General features: G+C 40.1%; 3 protein-coding genes across 7 annotated transcripts in view; 1 reads left to right on the forward strand and 2 right to left on the reverse strand.

Moving 5' to 3' along the window:
- Window positions 1-504: 504 nt before the first annotated feature.
- Window positions 505-8,739, reverse strand: daxx (death-domain associated protein). 2 transcript variants are annotated; one of them, XM_042076403.1, is made up of 11 exons: window positions 8,470-8,739; window positions 7,541-7,755; window positions 6,804-7,196; window positions 6,433-6,564; window positions 6,072-6,188; window positions 5,550-5,781; window positions 5,286-5,452; window positions 4,779-4,920; window positions 4,075-4,618; window positions 2,627-2,762; window positions 505-2,376 (listed from the first exon to the last, which is right to left on the reverse strand). In XM_042076403.1, exons 2-11 carry the CDS (start codon window positions 7,742-7,744, stop codon window positions 2,317-2,319), a joined length of 2,127 nt encoding a protein of 708 aa, XP_041932337.1. In that variant the 5' UTR covers window positions 7,745-7,755; window positions 8,470-8,739; the 3' UTR covers window positions 505-2,316. The 2 variants fall into 2 exon arrangements, with proteins under 2 accessions (XP_041932337.1, XP_041932336.1); XM_042076402.1 differs by having other exon boundaries at window positions 4,779-4,923; window positions 8,470-8,737.
- Window positions 8,740-9,211: 472 nt separating this feature from the next.
- tapbp.1 (TAP binding protein (tapasin), tandem duplicate 1) overlaps window positions 9,212-27,940 on the reverse strand; it is a 33,490-nt gene continuing 14,761 nt past the window's right edge. Inside the window, exons 5-8 of one of the 3 annotated variants that reach the window (XM_042076404.1) lie at window positions 10,051-10,374; window positions 9,658-9,759; window positions 9,502-9,518; window positions 9,212-9,352 (exon numbers count right to left, since the gene is read on the reverse strand). In XM_042076404.1, coding sequence (XP_041932338.1) covers window positions 9,329-9,352; window positions 9,502-9,518; window positions 9,658-9,759; window positions 10,051-10,374 — 467 coding nt within the window. In that variant the 3' untranslated portion in view covers window positions 9,212-9,328. The remainder of the gene's footprint in view (window positions 9,353-9,501; window positions 9,519-9,657; window positions 9,760-10,050; window positions 10,375-27,940) is intronic. The other 2 variants (XM_042076407.1, XM_042076406.1) reach the window with 2 other exon arrangements.
- On the forward strand, window positions 10,741-27,916 carry LOC121695506 (class I histocompatibility antigen, F10 alpha chain-like). Of its 2 annotated transcripts, none has more exons than XM_042076409.1 (8): window positions 10,741-10,886; window positions 15,873-16,133; window positions 17,207-17,482; window positions 17,760-18,035; window positions 26,505-26,594; window positions 26,736-26,753; window positions 27,069-27,105; window positions 27,295-27,916. In XM_042076409.1, exons 1-8 carry the CDS (start codon window positions 10,826-10,828, stop codon window positions 27,299-27,301), a joined length of 1,026 nt encoding a protein of 341 aa, XP_041932343.1. In that variant the 5' UTR covers window positions 10,741-10,825; the 3' UTR covers window positions 27,302-27,916. The 2 variants fall into 2 exon arrangements, with proteins under 2 accessions (XP_041932343.1, XP_041932342.1); XM_042076408.1 differs by lacking the exons at window positions 26,505-26,594; window positions 26,736-26,753; window positions 27,069-27,105; window positions 27,295-27,916 and adding exons at window positions 18,973-19,065; window positions 19,200-19,217; window positions 19,533-19,569; window positions 19,740-20,344 and having other exon boundaries at window positions 10,744-10,886.

Consider the following 27,940-nt stretch of genomic DNA (forward strand, 5'->3'; position numbering starts at 1 on the left):
AAAACATAATATCCAATTGATCCTCTCTGCTATAATAATGAAAGTAGTGTGCACCTTTAAGACAGTGAAGGCACAAGATCCCACAATGAAAAGATTCTTATACAATCCTTACAATACAATGTGACAATCCTTGGTTGCGAAGGAAAAAAATGATTTTGGGTTGCAAGTCCCATGATAGATTTTTTGCAGAAAGTAGCAAGATGGAGCAATTAACACACTGACATCATTCTGAGCTTGGCAACATCCAAACCCCTAGCCAAAATAAGTGGAAAAACTAGGTGGGGGGAAAATCAATAAAGGTTAATTAAAGAACATACAGGCTCACACATCTCAATTGTTACTTTGTTACTGTCCATCAACATATGACAATGTATTGAAATCGGAGATACAATTTCATTACCCTTATCCATCACCAAATTCCTTTACTTAATATTCTTCTAACCCAAAATCAAAGGCATAGTCATGGTGAACAATCAGACCAGATACAAGATACAAACCCAGAGCTGTAAAAAGATTGTTTTATTGGAAATCAGATTTTTAAAAAACGTATCTAAAATCTAAAAGAAAACACAAACTACTCAACTAGAGATGGACTTACAACAAAAAAAAGCAAAATGAAAAAGTTCATCAGTAGTAAACAAAGTTTACCATTAGAGTGGCATATGCAAATCAAATTGTGCAAACAGTCTCGTCTTCAGCTCTTGCCTCAGCTGCACTCATTGTGAGTACTCATCATGTCATTACTCATCACATCACGTCAACCACTACCCTTTTCTAAGCTATAAAAACAATTTGATCAAACAATCTTCACATTGATGGCAATTAGAATGTCTGGGTTAAAAAAGCTACAAGCTGTGCTGCCTTTTAAAAGGAAAAGACATAACTGGGCTAGATTTTCAAACAGTGTGATTGGATGGGAGACAGTAAAATGTTTAGACATTGTAAAAACCCTGTTTTTATCAAGCATGAAGGCATATGTGAACATTTTCACAAGGTCACAATGAATAAGTGTTTTAGTATGTTCTGTGTTTATTTCCTTTATCAATCTCTTAAAGACTGTACGTCCAATACCACCTTTAATTGTGGAACCAAACATGGCCTTGCCACTTTTTTTAAAAAAGACTACATACCCCAGGATAACTTGCAGGATATAATGGAATGGACTTCAATAAATACAGACAAGGCAAGTCAAGATTAATTCACCCATCCTGGAAAACACTTCTGGGATGAAATAACGAGGGATGTAAAAAAGGTGGAGATGGTTTGATAATATACCCATACTGTTTAAACACCTCCTTTCTCCTACTAAGCCAGTGGTTCCCAAACATTTCATGTCAGGCTCCCCTTTGATAACGAGCTCCGGGCACACCAAATGCAGTTTAATGATGTATCGTTCCATTCCTTGGAACGGCTCATGTTAGGTACATGTCCGTTAAAAGTCTATGCTTTCAAACAAGGATAAATGGTAAGAGCATTGCCATACTTCATATGGTTGTTTGTTTAGGGTTCTCACTCTTGTTTGTACATCCTAAATCTGTACACCCTCTGAGGGTACAGCCCCACAGTGTACAAAACAAATGTTAAAAGACCCCAAGAAAAACTACAAGCAGTCACTATCTCCCATGACAAATACTTAACAATGTACAGTGTCACATACATTGCATTCCACATAGTTTGTCAGGCAAAAATGTATGCATGACACCCCTGAGCTATGTGACCACATATTCAGTTATGCTTGTACAATAGGAAAACAAAACTAACAGTGAAAATTCAATACTGTGGACATTTTGTCCTCATGTAAGATGATTGCTGGACACTACACATGGACCTCCAGACATACACTCCCTCAGTTGTGCAACAAAAGATGTTGTCATTTATTGAAGCATGAAGGAGAAGCACCATGACTGGAGGAAGAGGCCTCCAGAGGATGTGCACTCATACAAGTTCATTAATTTAATGAAAAAAACTAAAAAAAAACCCAACAAAAAAAACAAATACAGCTAAAACATTAGAGTACAACCTGAATTACATCAGCACAATCCTGCTCTGAGCCAAGGCCAGCCCAGCCCAGCCCAGCCAAGTCAAGTCAAGTCCAGCAGCAGGTGAGTTGTAAACGTTTCTTTCCCCGAAAAGGTGGTGGGCGCCCCCAGGTAAGGCCTGCACAGGTGCGTCAGATCTACATGTGAGGAGTGGCAGTTCCTCTGGCAAATCTTTTCCAATGGGCGAGGTGTAGAGTGCTGTGAGAGAAGGATGAGGGATCCCTTTAGCAAGGAACACCTCTTTGCCTGCATCACGTGACACCAAGCAGGGTGATCATCAATCTGAATCTGACAGTACAATGACCTCTTCCGGGTCACACTGAGTTGTTGCATCAACCTGATGATTGAGAAATGAAATTGATTCAATTTATCTTCATTAGCAGATTACCATATGGATAGTTACTGGACATTGACCATAGTAACAAAGTAATTGGTTTGATAGAATCACCTGTAACAATCATAGTAAATAGCAAAGATTCAACAAGTATGTAGAGTGCACATATTTATACTTAATCTCAGTAAAGGCTTGTACAAAAAAGGAGAGGCTTGGAAAAATAGCTATTTGGATGCTTTTCCAGCACACCGACCTTATTTGATTTTGTAGGCGGTGTCATCTGGGAACTGCTGACAATTTCCTGGGTGGGCGAGTCTGCTCGGGTGGAGTCTGCCTGCAATGGACTGCTGGCCACGCCCATATCCAGAGGGATGTCGCTCTCACTGCCACTGGGGTGAGAAAAAAAGTCTAGTCTATCAAGTCTAAAAGATCAGCTGGTACAACAGCTGTGCAGTATGTACGCTAGGTAAACCGCCCTTCCCCATGCCTTCAGAGACGTGCTAGTAAGAGATGCTAGCACCCATGGGTTATAGCTCCCTTGCCAGCACCCCACCTCCCAATTCGAGGTGCTGCAAGTTGCTGTTTCGACGAGCCCAGGCAGGTGCAGGGATGAGCCGTGAGTGTAACCGTAGTCAGCTGTGCAGTATGTACGTTAGGTAAACCTTCCTCCGACGCCATACTATAGATGCTAGCACCCATGGGTTTTACTTATGACACTCATAAGATCCCACATAAAACATAACAGCCTAGGTTCAATAAATCTACGCACACATTCTCTCTCCCACACACTGAAAAGGATCCCAACTAGGATATGAAAAAGTTGCAGGGCCATTATAACAGGGTTCCAGGCTCGTGAAAATACATGCACACAAGAGAAACAAGCCAGCGGTGGCAAACTTGTGATGAGTTCACGCTCCTTATGATCATCACTTTATACACAAAATAAATGACTATACACTGAACTATTTCCTTGTTGATTTTTGCGTTCCTACTAGTTACCCCACATATCATTTTAGTCCTATGTACATTAACAAAATATGCAATCACACCTTGTTTTATTCTTAATATCTTCATGTGCATTTGTTGCAGAGACCTCGAATATTGGCTCAACATTAAAGTACTGTATTTGCAGACAAAATAATGATTAGGGTCATGTGGATGCAAAAAAGTTTAGAAGACCGTCAATGTCTCCAATTTTGCATTTTTTGTTCATATCTAGCGCCTTATATAAAACTAATGGACACACAGTACAAACTTTTAATGTTCTAATAATACTGACAACATGTCTGTCTTCCACCCTACAATGTTGACAGCAAGCTGAAAATAACACTTTTCAAGATATTAATGCCCAAACATAGCCTTAAAGATAAGGCATTTCTGAGAGTGAAAAATGACAAAATCAAGGGTGAAAAAAATGTATCAAAACATTGGAATTTCACAAAAATATTTTACAGGCCTTAGTTTTGGGACCTAAATATTAGGTAGACAAACTTTGATATTGAAAAATTTAGGACGGTACAGCAACCATTTCCATGGGTATTGTCTGATTTGACACAGAATGACCCATTTACAACTGTTTGATCTATAAAAGGATTCAGCTCTCCTCAGTTTGTCATGGCAGTTGGCACATCTAAACTAAGCCATACACAGTGACATCTGGTTATGTGGATTCCTGCAGTATGGCAAAATGTTCTCTCTCACCTCATGCTGTTGGCTTTCTGCCGCTTGCTGCTGGTTTTCTGTGGGACAATTTCAACACTTCTCCTCCTCTTTCTTGAGTTCCAAGCAGAGTCGGAACCTACTGGACTCGGGGGAGAGGAGCGGCCATTGATCGACTTTGTATCGCAGGGAGTCAACAACAAGTCCTCATTGGTGGACACCACCACCGGCGATGGGGGCAGAGAGTCCAAGTTTGTTGTGATTGGCTGAGAGGGGGAAATGGGGCTTTGCCATTGATTGTCCATGGGGAGAATTGTTTTGACAGGCTCCGACTGGCTAGGACTGTCTGAAGGGGAGGCGTTTTCTGTCGTAGGTTGTTCTGGCGGGGAGGCATCTGTGGACGGTTCTCTGTGGCTGCTGCTCACTGACTGCTGGTCATTTTCGCTGGTACCTTCTTCCTCCCCTCCCTCCTCATCCTCCTCCTCTTCCAGAGCAGAGGATTTTACTGAAGGCAAGTCCTCACTCCCTTGGTTTTCACCTTCACTGGCATTCGTAGGCTCATCATTCTCCTCGTCTTCCTCATCACCTGAACAAAACCATAAGCTTTTGAAACCCTGACACTATTTTTTTTTCTGGGAGCATCTATCAGTCACTCATTTCTCTGTATCCGAATATCATGATGATATATTCAGATGTTTGAATGCTTCATCTGACCATTAACTTTCTAATTTCTACTTGTGACTCACCCTCTTGAGAATGACTGGCCTGAATCTCTTCTTCAATGTCTGGGTCTGATGACACGTCATCTTCTTCGTCTTCCTCTTCCTCCTCCTCCTCTTCACCGCCACTCCCCTCCCCTTTTTCCTCCTCATCCACTTTGCCTGAATCCTGCTTGTAGGACATGCGGACAATAACAATTCAGTTATTCACAAAGCACAGATTTAGCACAAAACAGTGTGCAGAAACAAAATACACTACAACAGCTACATCAATGGACTATGTTATGCCCTATTAAAATGATAACTTCATGTGCTTGCCATTGTAGTTTTTTCGAAAATCAATTACTACTATCATCCTAATAACAACACATAGCAAGGACTTCCACTTCAAATCACCACAGGGGATGACAAACATGTGAAGGAACATCCCCAATATGTATGAGGCCAAAGATTGTGCCTCCTTATAAGTCTGTAATTCCAACCAATCATAGTTGTTAGCAAGAGCCAATCTAGTCCACAGCTCTTCTTCCTTACTTCTTTCTTCTGATTAGCTTTCTGGCGCTTCTGCCTCTCCTCCTCCTCTGTGTCGCCCTGCTTCATGGCATATTTGGTGATCACTTCCTCCAGGCTGGAGAGTGCCACCTCCCGATTGCTCCGCAGCTTACGCGCCAGGGTGGGGTCGGTGAGGGCAGGGTCTGTATCTAACGGGAGATGAAGAAAGGAAGGAGGGGTATAAGTGCACTGATTTGTGCCTTCATTGTATGTACAATTGAACAGGTGATTGACTAGTGCTCGTACTGGGTTTGTAGGTGTCCGTGAGGTGGGAGCCGAAGTTGAAGACCATGTCCAGGTGGCGTCTGTCTTGCAGGCGGCTACCCGACTCCTGAAAGGCATCCTGGGCGATCTGAGACAGCTGGCTGCGGGTCAGCGACAGGTTGTGGCGCTGGTTGGTACGCTGCACCAGCTGCAGGATGTCGCGGTAGTCGGGTGGGTTCAACCGCACCTCTGGGCTGTTAATGTAACGCTCAATCTTGGGGGGACAAAGGTAGAGATATGGGTGGTGGTGGTGGGGGAGGTAGGATTGAAAGAAAGAATAAAGAAATGGGAAGAGTGAAGAATTACAAACATGAGCTATACAACCTACCTGTTTACCACTACAAACGTTTACCAGGTTATTTTTTGTCTATACATCATACACAGTCTTTAAATAATAGGACTATTTTGTAAGAGTGGGGCTGAACAAATCTTGTAGTCTCTGGATCAGTTAACGTCACAACAATCATAACTTCATAACCACCGTAATCTCTGGTGTTTACCTACCTTCTTGTTAATTTCAGGATAACGAGTCCCTTTGTATGACACCCTCTGCTCAATGACTCTCCCTGTCAAAGAGCTACAGCTCTTCAGCTCACAGAGCTTATCGTATATTTTCATCATCTGGAATCAAACCAAACAAAAGCACATTTAACACCACAGAGAGGCAGAGTTGCCAATAGACACAAAAAAAGAGAGATGCTGTCTGCAGAGTAAAGACAGACTAGGGGGAATAAGGAGGCTCACAGTGATGGAGGGAAATGGACGAAAGATGAAGACAAAGAAAACGACAGGGGCAGATTGAATAAACATATAGAGAGCAAAGGAGCAAGAGAAAAGGGCATATTCGAGCAGTAACAGAACCCACTTTTCTCTTCAGTTTGTGCTCTTGAATGTAGCTCGAGTCCTCCTCCTCCAGGTCATCCACACTGAGCTCCTTCTCTTGCAGACGCTTGATCTCATCGTTGTACACCTTCAACAGGTTCTCCAGATACGCAATCTGAACCAGGCAGTGGAGAATGAGGAAAGAGGAGTCTAATGATTAGACAATGAGCACACTTCATTAAGCTTAACCTTTCCATTTCAAAGCCATCCACATTATCAGTGTAGAAAAGTAGTTTACACTTTCGGTTCACAAGGTGGCATGAATAAAAAAAAACTAGTAGTGTTGTCTCACAAGAAATAGAGAGGGGATAAGGATTTCCTGGGGTAGACAGAAATGGAGACATTTCTACAGACCTGTCTCCTGGAAGCCCGCTTAGGCTTCTTTTCTCCGTCTTCATTTCCACCTTCACCTTGTGCTCCAGACGTCGACGGTGTCGCCTCAGCTAGACTCCCGCCGTCGCCGTCTGCGTCTCCCTCCGTCTTCCTTTGCGCCTTCTCCTCTGCAGGAGGAAGTGTGTGAGTAGTTGACCTCCTCTTGGCCGAGTGCTGCTTGAGAACTGTGCACAGTTCATTGATGAAGACAAAGGTCTTGGCTGCGCTGGCCTGGGCCCTGGTCAGACAGCGGCCCAGAGTGTTCCGGAACTCAACGGAAGACAAGAAGTCCGGCGTGGCCTTGGCGTGTTTGGTTTGCAGGAAGGTCAAAACCTCAGGGCAGTCTATAGTGTGGGGCCTACAGTGTTCCACAAACTGATACAGAAAACAGGCAATAATTTGTAAACTATGACTGAGAAGAACACTATCATAATGGGTAGATTATTATATGGATAAGTTGTTTGTTAATATACCACTCAACTGAACAAACTTTTCATCACTTATCACTCGTCACTTATAAATTATTATCCTGTTCCTACACAGACCATAATCTCTCCAACATGAATTAGACACTCTTTGGACCACAGACTGTATGCTTTAGACACAATTACTCTGTCAAACTTTCATTAAGACACACCCAACAATCGTTCTGTTACCTCTTGTTTCCTCCTCTTAGTACACTACCCAGTTCGCAGTTTCTTTCAGGACCATTGACTTACCTCCGCGAATAACTTCTCATTCTCTTTCTGAAGGACACTTCTGTTCTTTTTCGCAGAGGCAAAGGGTGACTGGGTGATGTGTGTGGGGGTGGGCGCCTGGACATTTCTCCTGGGTTTATCAGCAGATGAACGCGAGTTGGTGGAGGATGACGGTTCGGACTTTTCTTCTTCCTCATCGTCATCTAGAATTATGATGTTTTCCATTGCCAAAGTCACTGAGAACGTATCGAAAAAAGTCAAACGATGGATCCCGATTCTTGCATAATGGCAGGATACAGGTTATCCTGGGTGTACTAAACAGCAGTGGGTTTACATGCAGTTTTTTTTTTTTTTGTCATTCCAATTAAACTGTTCCGATTGAGCCGTTATTACATTTCTAACAGGATTAAAAGTGTCCATGTAAACGTGGCTACTGTCAATTTTTATGCTAACCTAATTTACAACCACTGTAACCAAATAATGTGCGATACACAAATATCATACTTTGCATGACACTAACAAAACAGCATAACAAGGCAAAGGCTGCAAGTTCACATTCCGTATTTCCTTTTTCCTTTACAGGAAATTCCATTTGATGTAACTCTTGACTGCTTTAAAGAAGCTAACATTAGCATTATTTTCTAACGTTAAATGGCTAAGCATCTTTATATCTCTTGGCATGATATTGTTCGCACTCTTCTTAGAAGCACACCGACACTACCACCCACATTCTTAACAATACCAATTTCTTATAAATAACTTGATACTTGATGATGGCTTGTTTGTAACGACACCCTACCAAGCTAGTTCCTTGGCTAGCATGGCTAACATTACTTCAATCTACTCCAGACCCCGGGATATTACAGGATAGTAATTCGTTGTGTATCGTACACATGTTATTACTTCACTAATCACTTGTTGTGAAACACAATTAATGGGAAATAACTTACATGTGTAAGAAAGGGAACGTTACCACGGTAGTGATCGCTAATTTACTTAAGTAACAGCTGGTTAGCAGCTCGCGCTCCTTCCGGGTTCTATTTTCACTTCTCAGCGCGAAACAACACAATCTACAAGCTCATTTACAATTCGTGGCATTTCAGTAAGGACCCTAGTCATTGGCTGACACCCGTTCCATTCTTTCTTCTGTGGTATGTTTTGATCCGTGCCTGTCTACGCACTGTCGGTCGTGGAATCTCCCCCTGGCGTGTAAATTCAAAATAAAAAATAAAAAAACCTACCCGTGTTTGTCATGGTTGTGGCCTGCTTTGTGGGCTACATCAGTTCGAGAAAGAACTCAATTGAAAAAATATTAAATTAAGATTAATCTTAATGTTAAGATTAAGATTAAACTTCACCCATTAGGATTTGCTGTGTGGTTATAAAATAACAGGAATAATTGGATTGACAACTAAACTTTATTTCAATCAAAGAAGTGGATAGGCTACAACTCAAGCGAACACAAACTATTTAGCAATCATAATATTTACAGTTCTCCTGTCAAAGTTATTTACAAGTTTACTTTAGCAGTGTCACATCACTAGCAGTACTGTCTTGGACACCAATGAATTTGACACCTCAAACAGTGGAATTTCAAGGGAGGCTGTGAAGAGACTGCATTTAATATACACAAACATTCTGTATCTTAAGTTTTGTTTCAAATGCATTTACAAATTCAATATTTACTTACTATTTCATACCTTCACAGATCGAAATCATTCACAACTTTGTTTTTCGTCTTTTCAACAACCCAAACAATTGGTACCGTTTGGTTTATGTTGTTTGCGTAATTGCCAGCTGGTTTCAAGGTCACTTCTCCTTCTGAAATTGAGAGACAGAGCAGAGTGATTAAACATCGCAAAGCAACAATGTAAATACAGTACATGCTGATATTATAAAATAACAAATAAACTGCACTGGGCTTTAAAATGACAACTTCAGGCACAACTAAAGTTGATATAGAGAACATAAATAGACTGAAGACCTCCATTGCTTGAAACTGCAGAAACAGAATTTTATTTTAAAACAATTGAATTTTAAACGTCAGAATTATGTAGGCAGAACTGAATTCTTCTTTATATTTTGGAACTAGAACATCTGACTCAAGGCTGCCTTTGTTAATGCAGCAATTTAAATACCTGTAGAGCTGAACGTCCAACTAAACACCTTTATCAGACCATAAAGGCCCAAGGCTACAGCAACCATCGCCATGGAGTCCTCAATAGAAGGAGCACTGACACAGAAAAAAGAGGAGATCTGAGTGTTGCTTTGATGCATAACAATTTATTTTCTTGGTCTCAAAACTCTCTTAAAGATATGTTCTTTCTAACACTTTAGGATGAATGCAACTGAGTGATGTTTTTTAATAGGAACTAACCAATAAATTGCATCTTTTGGCTTTACAATGAAAGGCTTTCTAACTGTCTACTAATGATGTTATGTCATATTTATTCCACAGATATACAGTATATCTCTATCTTTTCACTCCTGCTTTTTTTTTATACAAGTACAGATGTAGTAACATCACCCACCAATAACATTGAGGGTCACTTTAGCCTTCCTGGTGCCCCCTGTGTGTTTGACCACACAGGTCACCTCCTCACCGCGGCCCAGTCCCAGCCTGGCTGAGTCCAATTCCAAACGACTGCTCTGGCTGTATGTGCCGTCCGAGGCCTGCTTGTGGCCAGACATACTGCCCTGGCCCAGAGAGCGTGACTGGCCGTCAGCTCCAACAAACTCCCAGCCCAGCTCCAGGGAGAGGGGGACGAAGCCTGAAGCCTCGCACTGCACGGAAACTGCCTGGCCCGGCACGATTAGAGGGAGTGGGGAGGGAAAGATGGAGAGGGAAGGGGGCTCTATTGGTTGGATAGAGGAAGTGATAATCAGAAAGAGAGAGAGAATAAGATTATTTCGTGTGTAAAATAAATGACTGGTGCTGTCAACATATTGCTATGATCATTACAATACTGAAGGATCCATTCCAACAGACAAACTAGCAATAACTCATTTGCGTTTCAAACAGAATGAAGTAACACATCAACATTAACTATATAGCCTACGAGTATGAAAATGAGCGGACATTACGGGCGGGCGGGGTCAGGCTAACATTTCTGCCAAGGAACACATGACGCACATGGTGTTCTGATATGTCAATGGATGTACATATATTTTCTAGAAAAAAGGATGGCCATACACTTTCATATTTATTCCGTGCGCCGTTGGAAATTAGTGAGTTGCTTGCTGGTTTCCTGTAGGGACTTGGGAGAGAGTCTGCCGTGTCAAGTAGTTACCCAGCTCTCAGGAAATATGTTCGTTGTAGGTGTAGGACTACTTCTGGGGCTGTGTTGCTTCCATCAAGCATCTGGAGGTTAGTGCAGCCTATTACTTACTCTCTCTGTATGGCCAAACTGTTTTTCGTCGCATCCTGCCGACCTAGCTATCTTGATGACACCTATAGAATTAAGCCGCGCAGCTCAGTGATCAGTTCCAAATCCATCACAGGCGAACAATTCCCAGCTCGTTCAGGCATAGCCTTTGGTCACACAAGTCTGAGCCAGTGCAGTTCGATTTAAGTGAATGGGCGCTGGTTTTACAATTTCAGGCTAGACTTTTGCGTTTAGTTTCAGTTTCGATGGTTAACTATAAGTTGTGACATCTGCCACAGAACAGATTACGCCAGTGCGTTTCTGAAATGTCATTGGCTGCGAGCGTGCAAGGAAACATGGTTATGAGATTTGGCAGACGCTTTTGTCCAAAGCGACTACAAATAACAACATAACCTACAACAGTGAAATTTACATTTCAAACAATCAACAATGTAAAACGTTGGTAATTAACGTAGGCTACAAGTCCGATTTTTCGGACGAAACATTTGCATGAAATAATGCAGGCTATTAAACACATATTCTTTGTCTGTAGTCCCTACACACCGAAGACGAAATTCGTTGCGATGAAAGAAACCTCTGGAACAGTCTCGTTTGATGCGAAATTTCACATGCGAAAAATAAGAAGTTGTTATAATTTATAGTCTGTTAGGAAAAGTTAGGATTCTCCCAATTTATCCACGGCCAAACCCTCGTGGAAACACCTGGAGAGCCCATCAAGTTTGGGGTGTCCAGATTGGGTCTGGGTGAAAATAATGATTTTTTTTTAACACCAATATTTAAGATATCTAACTAGGGGTTTTTAGGGGTGCTGAATCTATCCCAGCCATTAGTTTCGAGTAAAAAATGACTCCATGTCCTTAAAAAAACAAAACAAGTGGTTTTATTGAACAATTACAAAACAAAACTTCCTTAATCGGTTTAAAATTTAACAAACCTCATCCCAACTCCCTCACTCCTGTTATCATCTGGCTGGCTGATGTTCTGGGAAGAGTTACCATAACAGTTCCAACAAGCAGATACATTTGACTCCTTGCTTTTTACAGCAGCACCTGAGTGTCACAGGCCTGCACAGTTGCAGCTGACAAACTTCAGAAGGTAGTCCGGGATCTGTTGTAGGGACTGGTGCATAACCGTGTTGTCTTTGTTTCCATGTTCTCCTTGGATAGAAACAAGGAGAACATGGTTATGCACCAGTCCCTACACCAGATCCCATTGCACCGGACTACCTTCTGAAGTTTGTTAGCTGCAACTGTGCAGGCGACTGTGACACTCTCATGACTGCTGTAAAAAGCAAGGAGTCAAGTGTATTTCTGCTTGTGGGAACTGTCATGATAACATCAACAGCCAGATAACAGAAGTGAGGGAGTGCAGAGTTGGATGAGGTTACATTTTAAACTGATTTAAGTTTTGTTTTGTAATTGTTCAATGAAACCACTTGTTATGGATTATGCATTTTTATGGACTTGGAGTCATTTTACTCAAAACTAATGGCTGGGATAGATTCAGCACCCCTACAAACTCCTAGTCAGACATCTCAAAAGCTAATATTGGTTAAAAAAAATGTTTTTATTATTTTCACCCAGACCCTGGGCACCCCAAACTTGATTGGCTCTCCAGGTGTTTCCCCGAGGATTTGGCTGTGGATAAATTGGGAGGTGTTACTAGACGCCTATAGGAACATAGTAAAAAAACATAGTAAAAAAGCTATTGGTAAGATTATTTTTTGCAGGTGAAAAAAATGCCTAACTTTCCCTAACTAACAGCAGTCCGCCCAAATTGCATAATTCAAGTCCATATACGTGAGGGTGGTTGCTCGCGCGTGTGTGTGTGTTGTTTAGTGGGGTGGATGGGTACACTGATGAGCACAACCTAACCCTATGTGTTCCGTCAGTGACTTAATCATAATACACAACAGAATAGACAAGGGATGGGAAGGATGGCCGCTTTCATTTCCCCAGCAACTCTCAAGCTAAAATGCATGGTCCCATGAATGAACAAAAGCTATAATCTGCTTGAAATCTTGACGATTTTACGAGTTCTCCCTGTTTCTTTTATCCAAAACTATCTCTCTCTTGGCTACATTTGGCAACTCCATCATTCACTCAGAAGTAGCTTACTGAATGAAAGTCGCTGCGTGAACCTGCATGACGTGCGCACGAAATAAAATGCAACATATATTTATAATATATTACAATCACATTCGGTGCGTAGGCTGCGACAATTTTCGCACCATTTCGTATCGTATCTGGTGTTTAAAGAGCAACTTACAGGTTAATAAACACTTAATGTGTAGGCTAAATAAGAAATTAATGTTCAAACAGCCTATTATATCTTACAGAATAGGGCTTCAACTTACAATTAAATTAAGCACAGACAGCAGAGAAAATGTGCAGGGCTCTCCCATCCTCCTCAAACTGCAAAGATCTACAAAAAATATCAAACACATCTGAATGAAGAATTACCCAGAACATTCAAAACAAAAGACCAAATCTAATTGTTTTCCAAGTTAAAGGTGCACCCCCCCCCCCCCACAATGTAGGACCTATATTGCACAGTGTCTCCTAATCATTTTACATGTAAATAACATAAAGAAATGTGACTTCCTGCGCAATCGCTGACTGCATCATGATGTAGACCACAAAACATGAAATTAAGCAAACTCATGTTTTTCTTTCAACATGTTATTGCGTTATTGCCTAAAGTAGCCTAAATGAACACATGATACCTGTGTCACCATTTCATCGTGTTCCAATGAGTCTTTGCAATGACACTGAAATAATCACGCAGCTAACAGTGTTGCAAATGTTTTCACATGGGTTTTCTTGAAGAGGGTTATGTTTAGAGACCAGTACTCCAGCCCCGACTTTCCCTTTTTTACAGTGTGTGACAAAAACAAAAAAGAAGAAATGCTTTAAAAAAAATTAAAAATCCTCCAGGGTCAAGTAGGCTGAAGTAGCCTATGCCTACCATAGATAGATAATCAATCTTAAACACATTGAGCAACACATCTTACTTGGAACATTTATCACACCGAAGTATATTATGTAAAAATATGTCTATGCTACCGATTGCACTTTCTGTTTCTAAAACCAACTGCGATCAGCTAGTTCTACCACAGAACAGATGACAGTGGCTCCGTTCTGAAATGCCATGGAAGTCCATTTTGGAGGATTTCAGAGATAGCTAATTGTGTGGTATTAGGCTCCCAATAGCTTATGCTTTTATAGTTTTGGAAGAATGTAGGCCTATTCTGGAAATCAGGCAAGATTCCGCATTAGAAAGAAAGCTTTTCAAAAGGCTTGTTTACTTGACTATTCGGTTAAGAGAAAAATGCAACTGAGTGAGACATTTCTTTTTGCAGGCAAAAGCTGAAATCAGATTTTTACACACTGCATTCAAAGTGAAGATGACAAGTACATTCAAGGCAAAGCCTAGTATAAAATCAAATTAAATTACAATCATTACTACTCTTTAATCTGGAAAGCACTTCTTGAAACTCGTAAGCTGTTATTTAATGCCATCTAAATCTTTTTAGTCTTAAAGTCCATTTATAGCATCACTTGACAAAAAATGTTGTAAAAGAAACAAAATTTATACCTGCGAAGCTATGGGGTAAAGGAGCTTGTCATGCACATCAAAAAAGCTGTAAGAGGGAAGTTGTCTCGTACGGAGCCCGCGAAGGTCCACTGTGGGGAGGTGGGAATTTATTTTTAGAGCTCCTTTTCCCTACCCTCGCAATACTTTTGCATTCACTCCCAGTTGTTTTGTGTTCCCTTACAGTATGTTTTGTTTCCGGTTCTGCTGCTTTCCGAATTGACAAACATATGGATTGGCCTCGTATCACCAAGTTGGCTGAGAAGAAGAGTGCAGAGTTTACCTGTTCTCTCCTTCAGAGAACATCAAACACAAATTTAAACTGAAATGTTATAGGGGGGTATTAAGCAGTAGAGGATTAGGTCAGTAATTTGCAGCATTACAGAAAACAGCCTGAAATCATGGGAACTACTGTATGGATGAAAAGTATATTATTTACGTGCAGGACGGAATGACATTTGTTTCATTATTGAGCAAACAAATAAATATAACTTGCAAAATATGACTTTGAAAACTAAAATCTTGCTTGGATTGAAATACTTTGATAAATGACTATTTCTACCACTTTTTGCATTTCAAAAACTCTTTTGCGTTTCAAAAAAATGGGAAACGCATGGGACTCATAGCGCTGCCGCTGTCCTATTGCGTGCAGAGGGAATTTGAAAGACAACTGATTATCCCGCCCCTCGGACTGAGCACTGCGAACGGTGAGTGCCCAGACCCTACATTTTAATGTGGGTCTGGCTCGCCAGGCTACAACTCTCCCACATCCACGCCTGAAGTGCCCTTGAGCAAGGCACCTAACCCCTCACTGCTACCCGAGCGCCGCTGTAGCAGGCAGCTCACTGCTCCGGGTTAGTGTGTGCTTCACCTCACTGTGTGTTCACTGTGTGCCCTGTGTGTTCAGTAATTCACGGATGGGATAAAGACCAAATTCCTCGTATACGCAAGTTTGGCCTAGAAATCTGAGTTACATTTTACAAAAACTCCTTTGCGTTTCAAAATGTTTTGCCTTCAAGCAGATCCGCGTTGGGCGGGACTTGCCTCGCTTGCGGATAGCAGTCCAGTAGCTTCACACAGGTAGTAGACACGCTCGACAGTCGACAACTTGAGTTCACGGCTCCATAGAAATGCATGGACCCGTGGTTTTTGTCCGGTTTTCTATGATTGTATAGTGATGTGATGTGAGTTGGGAAGGACGGCCAAACATGGGATTAACGCAACATCGATACACAGAATAATGGGTTTCAATCTTGATTATGCTTTCTGTAATTAAATTAAATTAAATTCCTTCCAACTCAGATGACAGCTAACCAGAATTTGAACCAAACTTTTACTATTCTTAATACTTACATTTTTGTTTTGTTTTTTAGCAATCCACAGTTTACAGTACTTTTATACTGCTACAAGTGAAATACCCAACCTTCCCGACTTTGTGGCGGTAGCCATGGTGGATAGTGTCCAGTTTGTTCACTATGACAGTAAGAGCAAGGAAGCTGTTCCTAAACGGGATTGGATCAACAAACATGTAGCCCCTCAGTACTGGAAGAGAGAAACTGATATTTTCTTAGCTGCCAGCCAGACCTTCAAGGAAAATATAGACACTCTCAAGCAGCGTTTCAACCAAACTGGAGGTAAGTAGCCTAGGGTTCAGTGATGGATAAGTATTTAGTAAAGAACAAATTTGAGAATGCAATGAAAATGTCCCGATTGAACAGCTAAAAATAGTAAATTGAGTGATTGTATCACCTTTTTTACTAAAATGAAATGCAGGGTTCTCACGGGTCATGGAATTTCTGGAATATCATGGAATTTTGGAAAGTCTATTCCAGACATGGAAAGTCAGGGAATTGATCATTTTTGGTGCAAAGTCATAGAATATCAGTGAATTTTGTTTGAGCAATTTAAAACTTACTTGGCAAGTATATACATGTATATTAATACAAATATATTTCCACGCAAAATTGGTGTATATCTGGTTTTTAGCTCTACTGCTTGCTTGTTTATTCAATGGCCATTTATTCATCTCCCACTCTAAAAAAGTAAAAGATTCTTGAACGCTACGCGGCTGCTCTGAAATCATTTGTCGGTATACCATTCATTACAGTAAGTCATGGAAATTCAGTTTTTATTGTCAGGTGATGTCAGGGAAAAGTCATAGAAATTGTACATTTGATTTAGAGTGGGAACCCTGGAAATGATAATGACTTTAAAATGTTGTGTGACTTTTGCTGGGTGTTCTCTAGATGGTGCAAAAGCCTCACTTATATACCTCTCTCTGTTCCGTACACAAACTTTAATTAAAGTTGCGATCATGGTGCAGGTTTTGTACTGGGGTTTGAGGCCAGGTGGGGCTTTCTTCCTTTGCTACATGGTACCAGAAGTGAAATGGCTTGCTGTGATACCAAGCAGCTGTCAATACGGTATTCCTATATCAATAATTATTTTACCACTACAACATATCAACCATGAGTGTTTTAAAGCCAAGATTTTAACATTTACGTAACATAAGCAACCGATTACATTTGCAAACAATCATTGGTCTTGTCTTACTCTCTTCACTGCACGAACATATGCTGTTTTTACAGCAACATCTTGGTGAAAGTATGAATTTGGCAATGCTATAACTGATGATGGTGGTTGTAAACTTGTGATGAATCAGAGGGGTGATTCAGAAAATCTCTCTCCCTTTCCATCCTCCCTTCAGGTGTGCACACATATCAGCTTATGTATGGCTGTCAGTGGGATGAAACTGGATATGTTAACGGATATAGGCAGTATGGTTATGATGGAGAGGACTTCATCTTTCTGGAACTGAAGGAAATGAGATGGATTGCTCCTTCGAAAGAAAGTGTCATCACCAAAAACAAATGGGATCCTTTTAAACCTCGTAATCATTATTTAAAGGACTACTACAGCAAGACCTGCATTGAGTGGGGAAAGAAGTATGTGCAGTATGGGAGCAGCAGTCTGGATAGAAAAGGTACAGCAGCACACAACACTGACAACTGCTGTACAGTGGGCAGGATTCCAATCATTATTTTGAAACACATTACTTTTTTCCTTCACCAAGAGATGCTGTCTTTTCAAAATCTAATCAAATATGTTTACTTTATTAATGTACACATATGCATTCAAATAGTTATTCTATGTTGAGAGACATTATACCACTATGTGTCTTTATTCCTGCATTGCCACCATTTTCATTTTTACTGTTTATTTTATTGTTTCTATTGTTTCTTACTACCTTGTCCTTCCAGTCCACCCAGAAGTCACTCTCATCCAAAAGGACTCTGGAGTGGCGTGCCATGCTACAGGCTTCTACCCTGACCAAGTGATGATCACCTGGAAGAGAGATGGAGAGGAGATGCAGGAGGACGTGGATGTGGGGGAGACGCTGCCCAATGAGGATGGAACCTTCCAGAAGAGAGCTGTGCTTGCCGTGTCACCGGAAGAGAGGAAGAAGGGGCAGTACACCTGTGAGGTGGCCCACAAGAGCGGACCTCCTACTTTTAAGACCCTGATTGTGGAAGATGGTAAGAAACAACACCACAAAATTCAGCAGTTACTGATAGTACATTGCCCTGCTACATGTTGTTTTGGTGTTAGTGAATTTGGTATAAAGGTAATTTCTGTAACCTGAAATTTCTTATGATGAACCAAACCTGGCTTCTAGCCTCGTGCCTACAGTCAAATTGCAGTCGTAAGGATATCCTTTACCAACCTGATACTCTCTCGTGTTCTCTATTCAATTGTTTCTGTCGTTGAGTTCATCACCATTGCCCATGGACTTATTATTGATGTGGTCTTTGTATCTAAATTAAGTTTTTGAGTAGCCTCTGTGCTGGAAAATGCGCTATATACCGTATTTTCCGGACTATAAGTCGTACTTTTTTTTCATTGTTTGGCCGGTCCTGCGACTCTGGTGCAACATATATATATTTAGATATGTTTTTTTTTCCTCTTCATGAAACATTTTTTGACTGGTGCGACTTATACTCCGGTGTGACTTATAGTCCGGAAAATACGGTATACATTTATCATACCTTACCTATGTTAAAAACATAAGATCATTCAAATGCAACTTTCAGTTGCAACCCTAGTTTATAGAACAGAACTTGGGGAAATATTTTCATGATAAGGAGGAACATAATTCATGAGAACATTGATCTGCCTCTGTCAGAACACATTCACGAGTTTTACAGAGTATGATTTATTCAGTATTTATTCAGATTAGGCCCTGTGATGCATCTTGTAATTCTGTCAAATCAATGCTGTTCTCCTTCAAGGTCTTCATACTGGACACAGTATTGTTCTGTACAGAGAGGGGGAATGATTGATTATTCAGTAGCTGCATTTTATAGGCCTGTGAGCTATTCATTCCCAGGCTTATTGTAGGATGTACAGGGTCATATGTGTGTATTTAGTGCTGTGCTGTTGCAGAGGTGATTTACATAAGCCTTTTTCCTGTAGGCAATAATATCCTTGGCATCATCATTGGCTGTGTTGTGGCTGTTGCGGTCGTGACTGGTGTGATTGTCGCCATTGTTATGATGAAGAAGAAAGGTGAGAGTAATCTCTTTTGTGTACTTGCAGTGTTTTTGAAGTTAAACTGTTTTCTAACTATTTTATTTACAAATATACTCCCATAATTTCTCGATCAGCAGTGGCATGATTTAACATTCTCTTGTATCTTTCAGGCTACAAGAAGGCAGAGCGTGAGTACCTTCTACAGCAATAAAACTGATACAATAAGTAACTTTGACAACTTGAGATGTTAAAACTTCTGAGAATAACTTTTATTTGATATTTTGATAAAATATTGGTCATCAATCTCTTGTTGTTTACATGTTTGTATCTTTGTAATACAGTAATACTGCATTTATTTGAAGAGAAGCCTTTTTCTTTATTATCATCAAAATGAATTAGAAAAGAACATATAAGCTTTAAAGGTTGCAGTTGTAAAGTATGTGTGTTTTAGTTTGTGTTGTGATTCATGGTTTTGTTTCATATGTGCTTCAAATGTCTCACAGAGTCCGATTCAGAATCTGATCACTCCAACGGTGCACGGTATGGTTCATCTCTTATGTTCTTATGCTCTTATGTTGCTCTTCTGTTTAGCACCTACAAGTATTGTGTGTTTGTGTATCCTCAGTGTAATCAGTTATGAGATGTGATCCATCATTTTTGTGGTGATCACATTTATTTATCTGATATCCTTTTGTGTCATTTCTCTTTAGGACTTGAGGTAACTGCTGAATGTGAAGAGTGAGGAGCAATGAAGAAGGATATGCAAATCAACAAACAGATTTCTCTCTATATGCAACATCCTACAATGGTTATATCCATGATTTAGGTATAATGTTAAGATTTTATGTCTATTTACTTTCATCCAGTTTTTAGCAATAACTCATCCTTTTCTCAAACTGCTGTACAAACAAAATAGATTCTAGTGCAGTCAAATCTGTTCTATTGGTGTGAAGAGTATTGATTTGAATATAATAGTAGGCATTGTGGTTTCTTTAATTGTATTGTGTTGGTGTGCTGTTGCTTTGTATTGCTCTGTACAATGTGTTTTTTAATATATTTGTTTCACCATTTGAACTGGTGATGGGAAGTGGGCAATTCTTGATTCTAGGGTGAAACAAAGATCCACTTTTTTTTTCCATCTTTCATATTTTCAATTTTTTCCAGTCAGCAATTGAATGAGTCAATAACCAGATTGACTACATATAGACTTGATTCACAAACATAAAAATTTAGAATTGTGTTAAAAATTGATATTGTAGATACTGCTGTCATCAATGGAAATGTATTACAAAAAATAAAATCTACCAAATTGGAAGACCTGTCTTGTCTGTTATATGTAGTGTAAAAAATGCAGTCAACAATTCTAATGCAGTGCATATGCATATCTATTCTTAATACCTTAAAGGTTGTATCAGCGATTTCAGGCCCAAAAAAGCCCAAACACTACTGGCCCACTTCTTTTTCTTCTGTCCGGTAGAATGACCACACACAGAGAAAACTGCATAAGCCACATATGGTGGTGACCAGGTGTAAGTGCCACCCACCAGAGAATCCATGCGTCTGTATTCCACTTTTCCCAAGACTGATATAACAGACATCATGACATACAGTAATGTGTTCCTCTCTGGAATTTCTGATGGCCATCCCATCCCACTTACATCATATGTAGGCTAGTAAAGGGAGCGAACTGTCACCTCGGTGATTCATCTACGAAGTACCAATAATAAAACTACAGCCAAAGAGTCAGGCTGGGCGTCTCCATCTGCTACGTCCGCCCATGTTTTCATTGCTGCAGACTAGCTCAAACTCACTCTGGTGAAAAAGCTAACACTGTCCCTTTCTCTTTCCTTCTCCCATACAAAACTGATGCAAGTAACAGGATGAAAACAGCACGTCTAAGTTGATTTCCAATTATACCTGAATTTCACACATAATTTGCAAACTGTTGAAGATTTGCAATATTAAGGCCACTTCCAATATCTTGTAATGTCATCCAACCTCCATGTGTTAGATATGTAATGAGACTTTGGGATGTGTTTATAGCAATGCCACAACATAATTGAGAACAGCTTATTAATGCGCTCCTTCATAAATTACTATTTTAACGTTACTATGATCCTGAACTTAACTTTCCTTTCAGATGACCATGTTGTCCATTTTTAGGGAGCTCTGATAGCCTAGTAGTCCATTCCTCTGCCAAAGAAAAATTGTAATTGAAATGATTTTGGTCAACTATTTTCCAGGATTAGTGGGAACCATGTAATTATTCTGTAATGGTTAATTCTTACGCTCACAACAAGAAATGTTTGATCTGGTGTGGTAGTGGCGCAAAATAATTGTAAAATAGTCTCAGTCTAAACACAATTTTTGTTTTTCCTACCCCTGCACCTCAACACGATTCATTATCATTTTACCAAACCTCCGCCACCAATCGCAACCAAATGTTCTGGAATAGTTGGTCTTCAACCAATCAAAAAGGGCACGTTACCCCGTTGTTCATTGAGCTCCGCTGGCTTCCCTTAGCTGCCCACATCAAATTCAAGTCACTAATGCTTGCATACAAAGTGATTGATCGTTCTGCACCACTTAAGTAAAAGCTCTCATAAAGGCTTATGTTACCCCCTGGCCGCTGTGCTCCTCCAAAGACCATTGTCTGGCACTGCTGCCCTGACACCCATGGCAATCCAGACTTTGTTTATCTGTGGTCCCTCGATGGTGGAACGATCAGCCAAGTCCCATCAGAGCAGGGGCGTCCCTCTCTGTCTTCAAAATAACTCTTGAAGACACAACTCTTCCAAGAATACCTCCTCTCCTAGCGCCTCTGACAACCTCACACACCTGTTACCACGTTCTTTCTTCCTCTACCTCCTTCCTCTCCATTTCCCTTTCTTTCCTCCTCTTCTACACACTTAGTACTTAATATGGGCCCTCCTATCCTCATAGTACTATGCCGTGGTAATTCCTAGTTATAGTCTCCTCTACTTTGACGCTTATATGTTATTCTATTGCTGTAGCTCTGTAGCTTAAATGTTAAAATGCTTAAATGTTAAAAACCTGTTATGTACAGTAGCACATGTTCCAGTACCAGGTCATTTACCCCCGTCCCCCACCTCCCCCCAACATTCTAAATCAATTGTATGCACCATATTGCTATGTAGCATAGATAGATAGATAGATAGAGATACTTTATTGATCCCCAAGGGGAAATTCAAGGTCTCAGTAGCATACAGACATCACACACACATTCACTAACAGCAGAAAAAAAGTAATTAAAAGTATATAATATAAAAAACACAACTAAGCAATAAGGACAGTAGAAGATAAAGAATATACTAAAATACAAATTATACTAAATAACACTAAATCTAAATCAAGTCTAAAAACAGTATCCACATGGGTGATTAATCATGAGGCGCTTGCAATGACTGAGGCAGGGACTGAGCCTGTGATTCTCTGTGCATAGTAAGGTAAGGTGCTCTGTGTGAGTGGGTGTCATGGTGATGGTGCAAATGAGTAAGTCCAACAGTGCAACAGTGCAACAGTGCAAGAATAAAGTCTAGAGACCAGCATAAAATAAATATGTTGAGTAAGAGAGTAGGCAAGGTAATATAAAAAAATTATAGAAAAAACTATATCTATACAGTATATATAAGAAAAGGTATAAGTGTGGCCACAATCCGGCTGTGGGATGGAGGGAGTGGTTATACATATGTGCTAATATAGCACGCAAGCAGTGAGGCAGTAAGACAAGGTTAAAAGTAGTGGACAGACAGTACCAAAACATGGAGAGGGTGGAGAGGCAGACAGACTATGCGGAGAAGTCTATAGTCCATGTTCAATGCTTAAGTGAAGCATTGAACAGTTCAATGGCCCTGGGGACAAATGACTTCCTCAATCTGTCTGTTGTGCAAGGCAGTGAGCGAAGTCTCCAGCTGATCAGGCTCTTCTGCTTTACAATAGTGCTGTGGAGTGGATGACACTCATTGTCCAAAATGTTGATCAGTTTGTTCAGGGTCCTTTTGTCAGATATTGAAGTGATGCACTCCAGTTCAGCTCCCACAGAGCCAGCTTTCCTTACCAGCCTGTCAAGTCACCTAGCATCCTTCTTCTTTGTGCTTCCTCCCCAGCATACCACTGCATAGAAGAGGACGCTGGCAACAACAGACTGGTAGAACATCCTGTTGAGCTTGCTGCACACATTAAAGGACCGCAGCCTCATCAGGAAGTACAGCCTGCTCTGCCCTTTCTTGTAGAGTGTGTCAGTGTTGGCTGACCAGTCCAGTTTATTGTCCAGGTGGAGACCCAGATACTTGTAGGTGCTTACCACCTCCACATTGACCCCATCAATGGAGACTGGTAGCAAAACGGGAAATCCACCATCATCTCCTTGGTCTTTGAAGTGTTGAGTTGAAGGTGATTGAGTTTGCACCATTGCACAAAGTCCTCCACCAGGTTCCTGTACTCTCCATAGTAATGTTATACACCATTTATCCACCGTTATCCACCACAAGCTTTGACTCATGGGAATACAAAAATGACAACTTTTTTCATGTACAATCTGTATAGTGCTTTACATTCTCAGATTAATCTTATTATCTCTCAATTAAATTTGATCCAAAATTATTCCATATTTTGTGTTGTCAGTCTATATCAGAACACCTGACATACAATCTAAATAGTCCACAAGAAACCTCAAAGTGTTACCTTTCATTTCAGACCAGGATTATGCTTCGACACAAAGGGGTTCATGTGCAGTAAGCATTTGATTTGCTAGTATGCATTTTGGATAACCAAAAGTCCTATGGGGAGTTTCCATAGGGCATTTTACAAAACGCATGAACATACCTTCGCAAATAATGGTCTAAAGTAAGTAGTTTTTATTTTATATTGATCTACTTTTACACACAGCTTCACAAGACCTGATGCTAGGGCTCAGTTGTGTTTCTAAGTCATCTCAAGTGACCTAGAGGGCTGAAATGTGGTCAGTTCAGAGATGCTTGTTATCCGGCAAAATGAGAAAAATAATATTCTAGCCTCTGTAACTCTGTGCCAGTACATCACACCGTTTTTCTGATTGTTGTCCAAGAAACTACAGTGTCTAAGCTTTCCAAAGAGGTCAGGCATTTGATTATAGGCCAAAGTTTGTAGGAGCAATGATCTCCTAAGTAGATGATGTACAATGTTGGGCAAAATACTCAAAATGGGGCGTATGCATAAGAATTTTTAATAGCTTAAATGTTATTATATTGCTGTACAGTGCAACTGGAAAGTATTCAGACCCTTTCAAGTTTTCCACATTTTGTTGTTTCAGGTTCATCTTAAAATGGATTCAGTTCATTTTTTCTCCCATCGATCTACACACAATACTCCAACACTCCACAAAAATCAGGTGTTTGGAGTGTTTTGTAAATGTATAAAAAATAAAAGTCTGAAATATTCAATTTACATTTGTATTCAGACCCTTTGTTATGACCCTTGCAATTGATCTCTGGTACATCCTCCTACTTCTATCAATGGTCTTTGAGATGCTTCTACAACTTGATTAGAGTCCACCTGTGCCTAAATTAATTCATTGGCCATTATTAGGAGAGGTAGACATCTCTTTATATACAGTCTCACAGTTGATGGTGTATGTCAGAGTGAAAACCAAGCCACAAGGTCAAGAGAATTGTCCATAGACCTGTGAGACAGGGTTGTGTGAAGACACACATCTGGGAAAGGATACAAGAACATTTCTGCAGCATTGAAAGTGCCCAAGAGCACAGTAGCCTCCATTATTCTCAACTGAAAAGGTTTAGAACAACTAACAGTCTTCCTAGATCTGGCCGCTCAGCCAAACTGAGTAATCCGGAACGAAGGGCCTTGGTCAGACAGGTAACCAAGGACCCAATGTTCACTATAAATGAGATCCAGAGTTCCTTTGAGAGGATGAAAGAAGTGGGAATTCATCAAGTGGTGTTGGGGGGGCCAAATGGGGAAAAGCTTGATAATTATGTTGAACAAAATGTTGATGTTGAAGATAATGGAAATAGTTTTTTATAAATATTTTTCTGAGAGCTGATTGAAAGAGGCGAATACCCCATCTATGTAAAGCAGTAGCAGAAGTGTAGCATATGCCATTTGATTGCCAAACTCTGAAAGCTAAGTCAAGCTTTGAAGGTATAAACAAGTGATTATGCAGTAGTGGTGCACTGAATGAGATGCCATGTAAATTGCATCTCATGCATTGCATCCCCCCCCCTTGGTCTTTGTAGATAAGGCGTCTTGATCCTGGGATGTTTACCAGCGCAAATGAATTTGTTTAAGGGGATAAAAATTGGAATATTTTGAAAGATACAGAAAGCGGGGAACAATGTTCCTTTTGATTAGGTTAATACGCCCCATCATATACATAAGGATAGTCCTCCACTCATTTCTCAATCAAAGGTGAGAAGTTTCTTTTAAATAATTGGTTATACGAGCGAGTGACTGTGATACCGAGATATAAAAAGTTTGTGGACACAGTCTTGAAAGGTAAATTCGGTGTCGGCTTTTTAAGAGCTGCACTGTTAACAGGGAACAATTCACTCTTTTCCAGGTTAACTTCATAGCCAGAGAGTTTTCCAAACTGTTGAGAATGGCTGGTAGAGATATGTCTGGGTCTGTTATGATAAGCAATATATCAGCATAGGCTGAAATTTTGTGAGGCAGCCCCTCTAATAGGATGTGGGGGAGACACTGCCCAATGAGGAAGGAACCTTCCAGAAGAGAGCTGTGCTTACCGTGTCACCTGAGATGAAGAAGGGGCAGTACACCTGTGAGGTGGCCCATAAGGGCGGAACTCCCATTCTTAAGACCCTGATTGTGGAAGATGGTAAGAACCAGCACCACAGAATTCAGCAGTTACTGATGGAACATTGTTACATGTTGTTTTGGTGTTAGTGAATTTGGTATAAAAATAATTTCTGTAACCTTATATGCCTTTTGATGAACCAAACCCATCCTACCTACAGTGTCTACAGCCAAATCCCAGCCATGAGGTTATCCATGACCATACCTTACCTTACCTATGCTTCTAGAAACACAAGATCATTCAAATGCAACTTTCAGTTGCAACCCTAGTTTATTGAACAGAACTTGGGGAAATGTTTTCATGATAAGGAGGAACATAATTCATGAGAACATTGATCTGCCTCTGTCAGAACACATTCATGAGTATTACAGAGTATGATTTATTCAGTATTTATTCAGATTTGTAGGCCCTGTGATGCACCTTGTAATTCTGTCAAATCAATGCTGTTCTCTTTCAAGGTCTTCATACTGGACACAGTATTGTTCTGTACAGAGAGGGGGAATGATTGATTATTCAGTAGTTGCATTTTTATAGGCCTGTGAGCTATTCATTCCCAGGCTTATTGTAGGACGTACAGGGTCATATGTGTGCATTTAGTGCTGTGCTGTTGCAGAGGTGATTTACATAAGCCCTTTTCCTGTAGGCAATATCCTTGGTATCATCATTGGCTGTGTTGTGGCTGCTGCTGTCGTGATTGGTGTGATTGTCGCCATTGTTATGAAGAAGAAGAAAGGTGAGAGTAATCTCTTTCGTGTACTTGCCGTGTTTTTGAAGTTAAACTGTTTTCTATTTTATAACTATTTTATTTACAAATATACTCCCATAATTTCTCGATCAGCAGTGGCATGATTTAACATTCTCTTGTATCTTTCAGGCTACAAGAAGGCAGAGCGTGAGTACCTCCTACAGCAATAAAACTGATACAATAAGTAACTTTGACAACTTGAGATGTTAAAACTTCTGAGAATAACTTTTATTTGATATTTTGATAAAATATTGGTCATCAATCTCTTGCTGTTTACATGTTTGCATCTTTGTAATAAAGTAATTCTGCATTTATTTGAAGAGAAGGCTTTTTCTTTATTATCATCAAAATGAATTAGAAAAGAACATACAAGCTTTAAAGGTTGCAGTTGTAAAGTATGTGTGTTTAAGTTTGTGTTGTGATTCATGGTTTTGTTTCATATGTGCTTCCAATGTCTCACAGAGTCCGATTCAGAATCTGATCACTCCAACGGTGCACGGTATGGTTCATACTACTAGTTTAGACAATTCTCTTATGTTCTTATGCTCTTATGTTGCTCTTCTGTTTAGCACCTAAAAGACTTGTGTGTTTGTGTATCCTTAGTGTAATCAGTTATGAGATGTGGTCAATAATTTTTGTGGCGATCACATTTATTTATCTGATATCCTTTTGTGTAATTTCTCTGTAGGACTTGAGGTAACTGCTGAATGTGAAAAGTGAGGAGCAATGAAGAAGGATATGCAAATCAACAAACAGATTTCTCTCTATATGCAACATCCTACAATGGTTATATCCATGATCTGGGTATAATGTTAGATTTTATGTCTATTTACTTTCATCCAGTTTTTAGCAATAACTCATCCTTTTCTCAAATCTGCTGTACGAACAAAATAAATTCTAGTGGCAGTCAAATCTGTTCTATTGGTGTGAAGAGTATTGATTTGAATATAATAGTAGGCATTGTGGTTTCTTAAATTGTATTGTGTTGGTGTGCAGTTGTTGTTTCTTTGTATTGCTTTGTACAATGTGTTTTTTAATATATTTGTTTCACCATTTGAACATATTTAACTGGTGATGGGAAGTGGGCAATTCTTGATTCTAGGGTGAAACCCCCTTATTAGACATTCTCTGGGTGAAACAAAGATCCATTTTTTTTTCACCTTTATTTTCATGTAGCCAATAAACAGATTGACTACAAATAGACTTGATTCACAAACAAACAAATTTAGAATTGTGTTAAAAATTGATATTGTAGATACTGCTGTCATTAATTGAAATGTTTTACAAAAAATAAAATTACCAAATTGGAAGACCTGTCTTATCTGTTATATGTA

The sequence above is a fragment of the Alosa sapidissima genome, chromosome 21 (assembly GCF_018492685.1).
Source record: "Alosa sapidissima isolate fAloSap1 chromosome 21, fAloSap1.pri, whole genome shotgun sequence".
NCBI lineage: Eukaryota > Metazoa > Chordata > Actinopteri > Clupeiformes > Clupeidae > Alosa > Alosa sapidissima.

Excerpts from the sequence above, each read along its gene's own strand:
- daxx (XM_042076402.1), bottom strand. The coding sequence starts at position 7,744 with ATGGAAAACATCATAATTCTAGATGACGATGAGGAAGAAGAAAAGTCC. Across the intron at positions 6,565-6,803 it reads AGCGGGCTTCCAGGAGACAG|ATTGCGTATCTGGAGAACCT; the intron begins GTCTGTAGAAAT and ends TGCCTGGTTCAG. Across the intron at positions 4,619-4,778 it reads GGCCAGTCATTCTCAAGAGG|GTGATGAGGAAGACGAGGAG; the intron begins GTGAGTCACAAG and ends GGTTTTGTTCAG.
- LOC121695506 (XM_042076408.1), top strand. The coding sequence starts at position 10,826 with ATGTTCGTTGTAGGTGTAGGACTACTTCTGGGGCTGTGTTGCTTCCAT. Across the intron at positions 17,483-17,759 it reads CAGCAGTCTGGATAGAAAAG|TCCACCCAGAAGTCACTCTC; the intron begins GTACAGCAGCAC and ends TTGTCCTTCCAG. Across the intron at positions 18,036-18,972 it reads GACCCTGATTGTGGAAGATG|GCAATAATATCCTTGGCATC; the intron begins GTAAGAAACAAC and ends TTTTTCCTGTAG.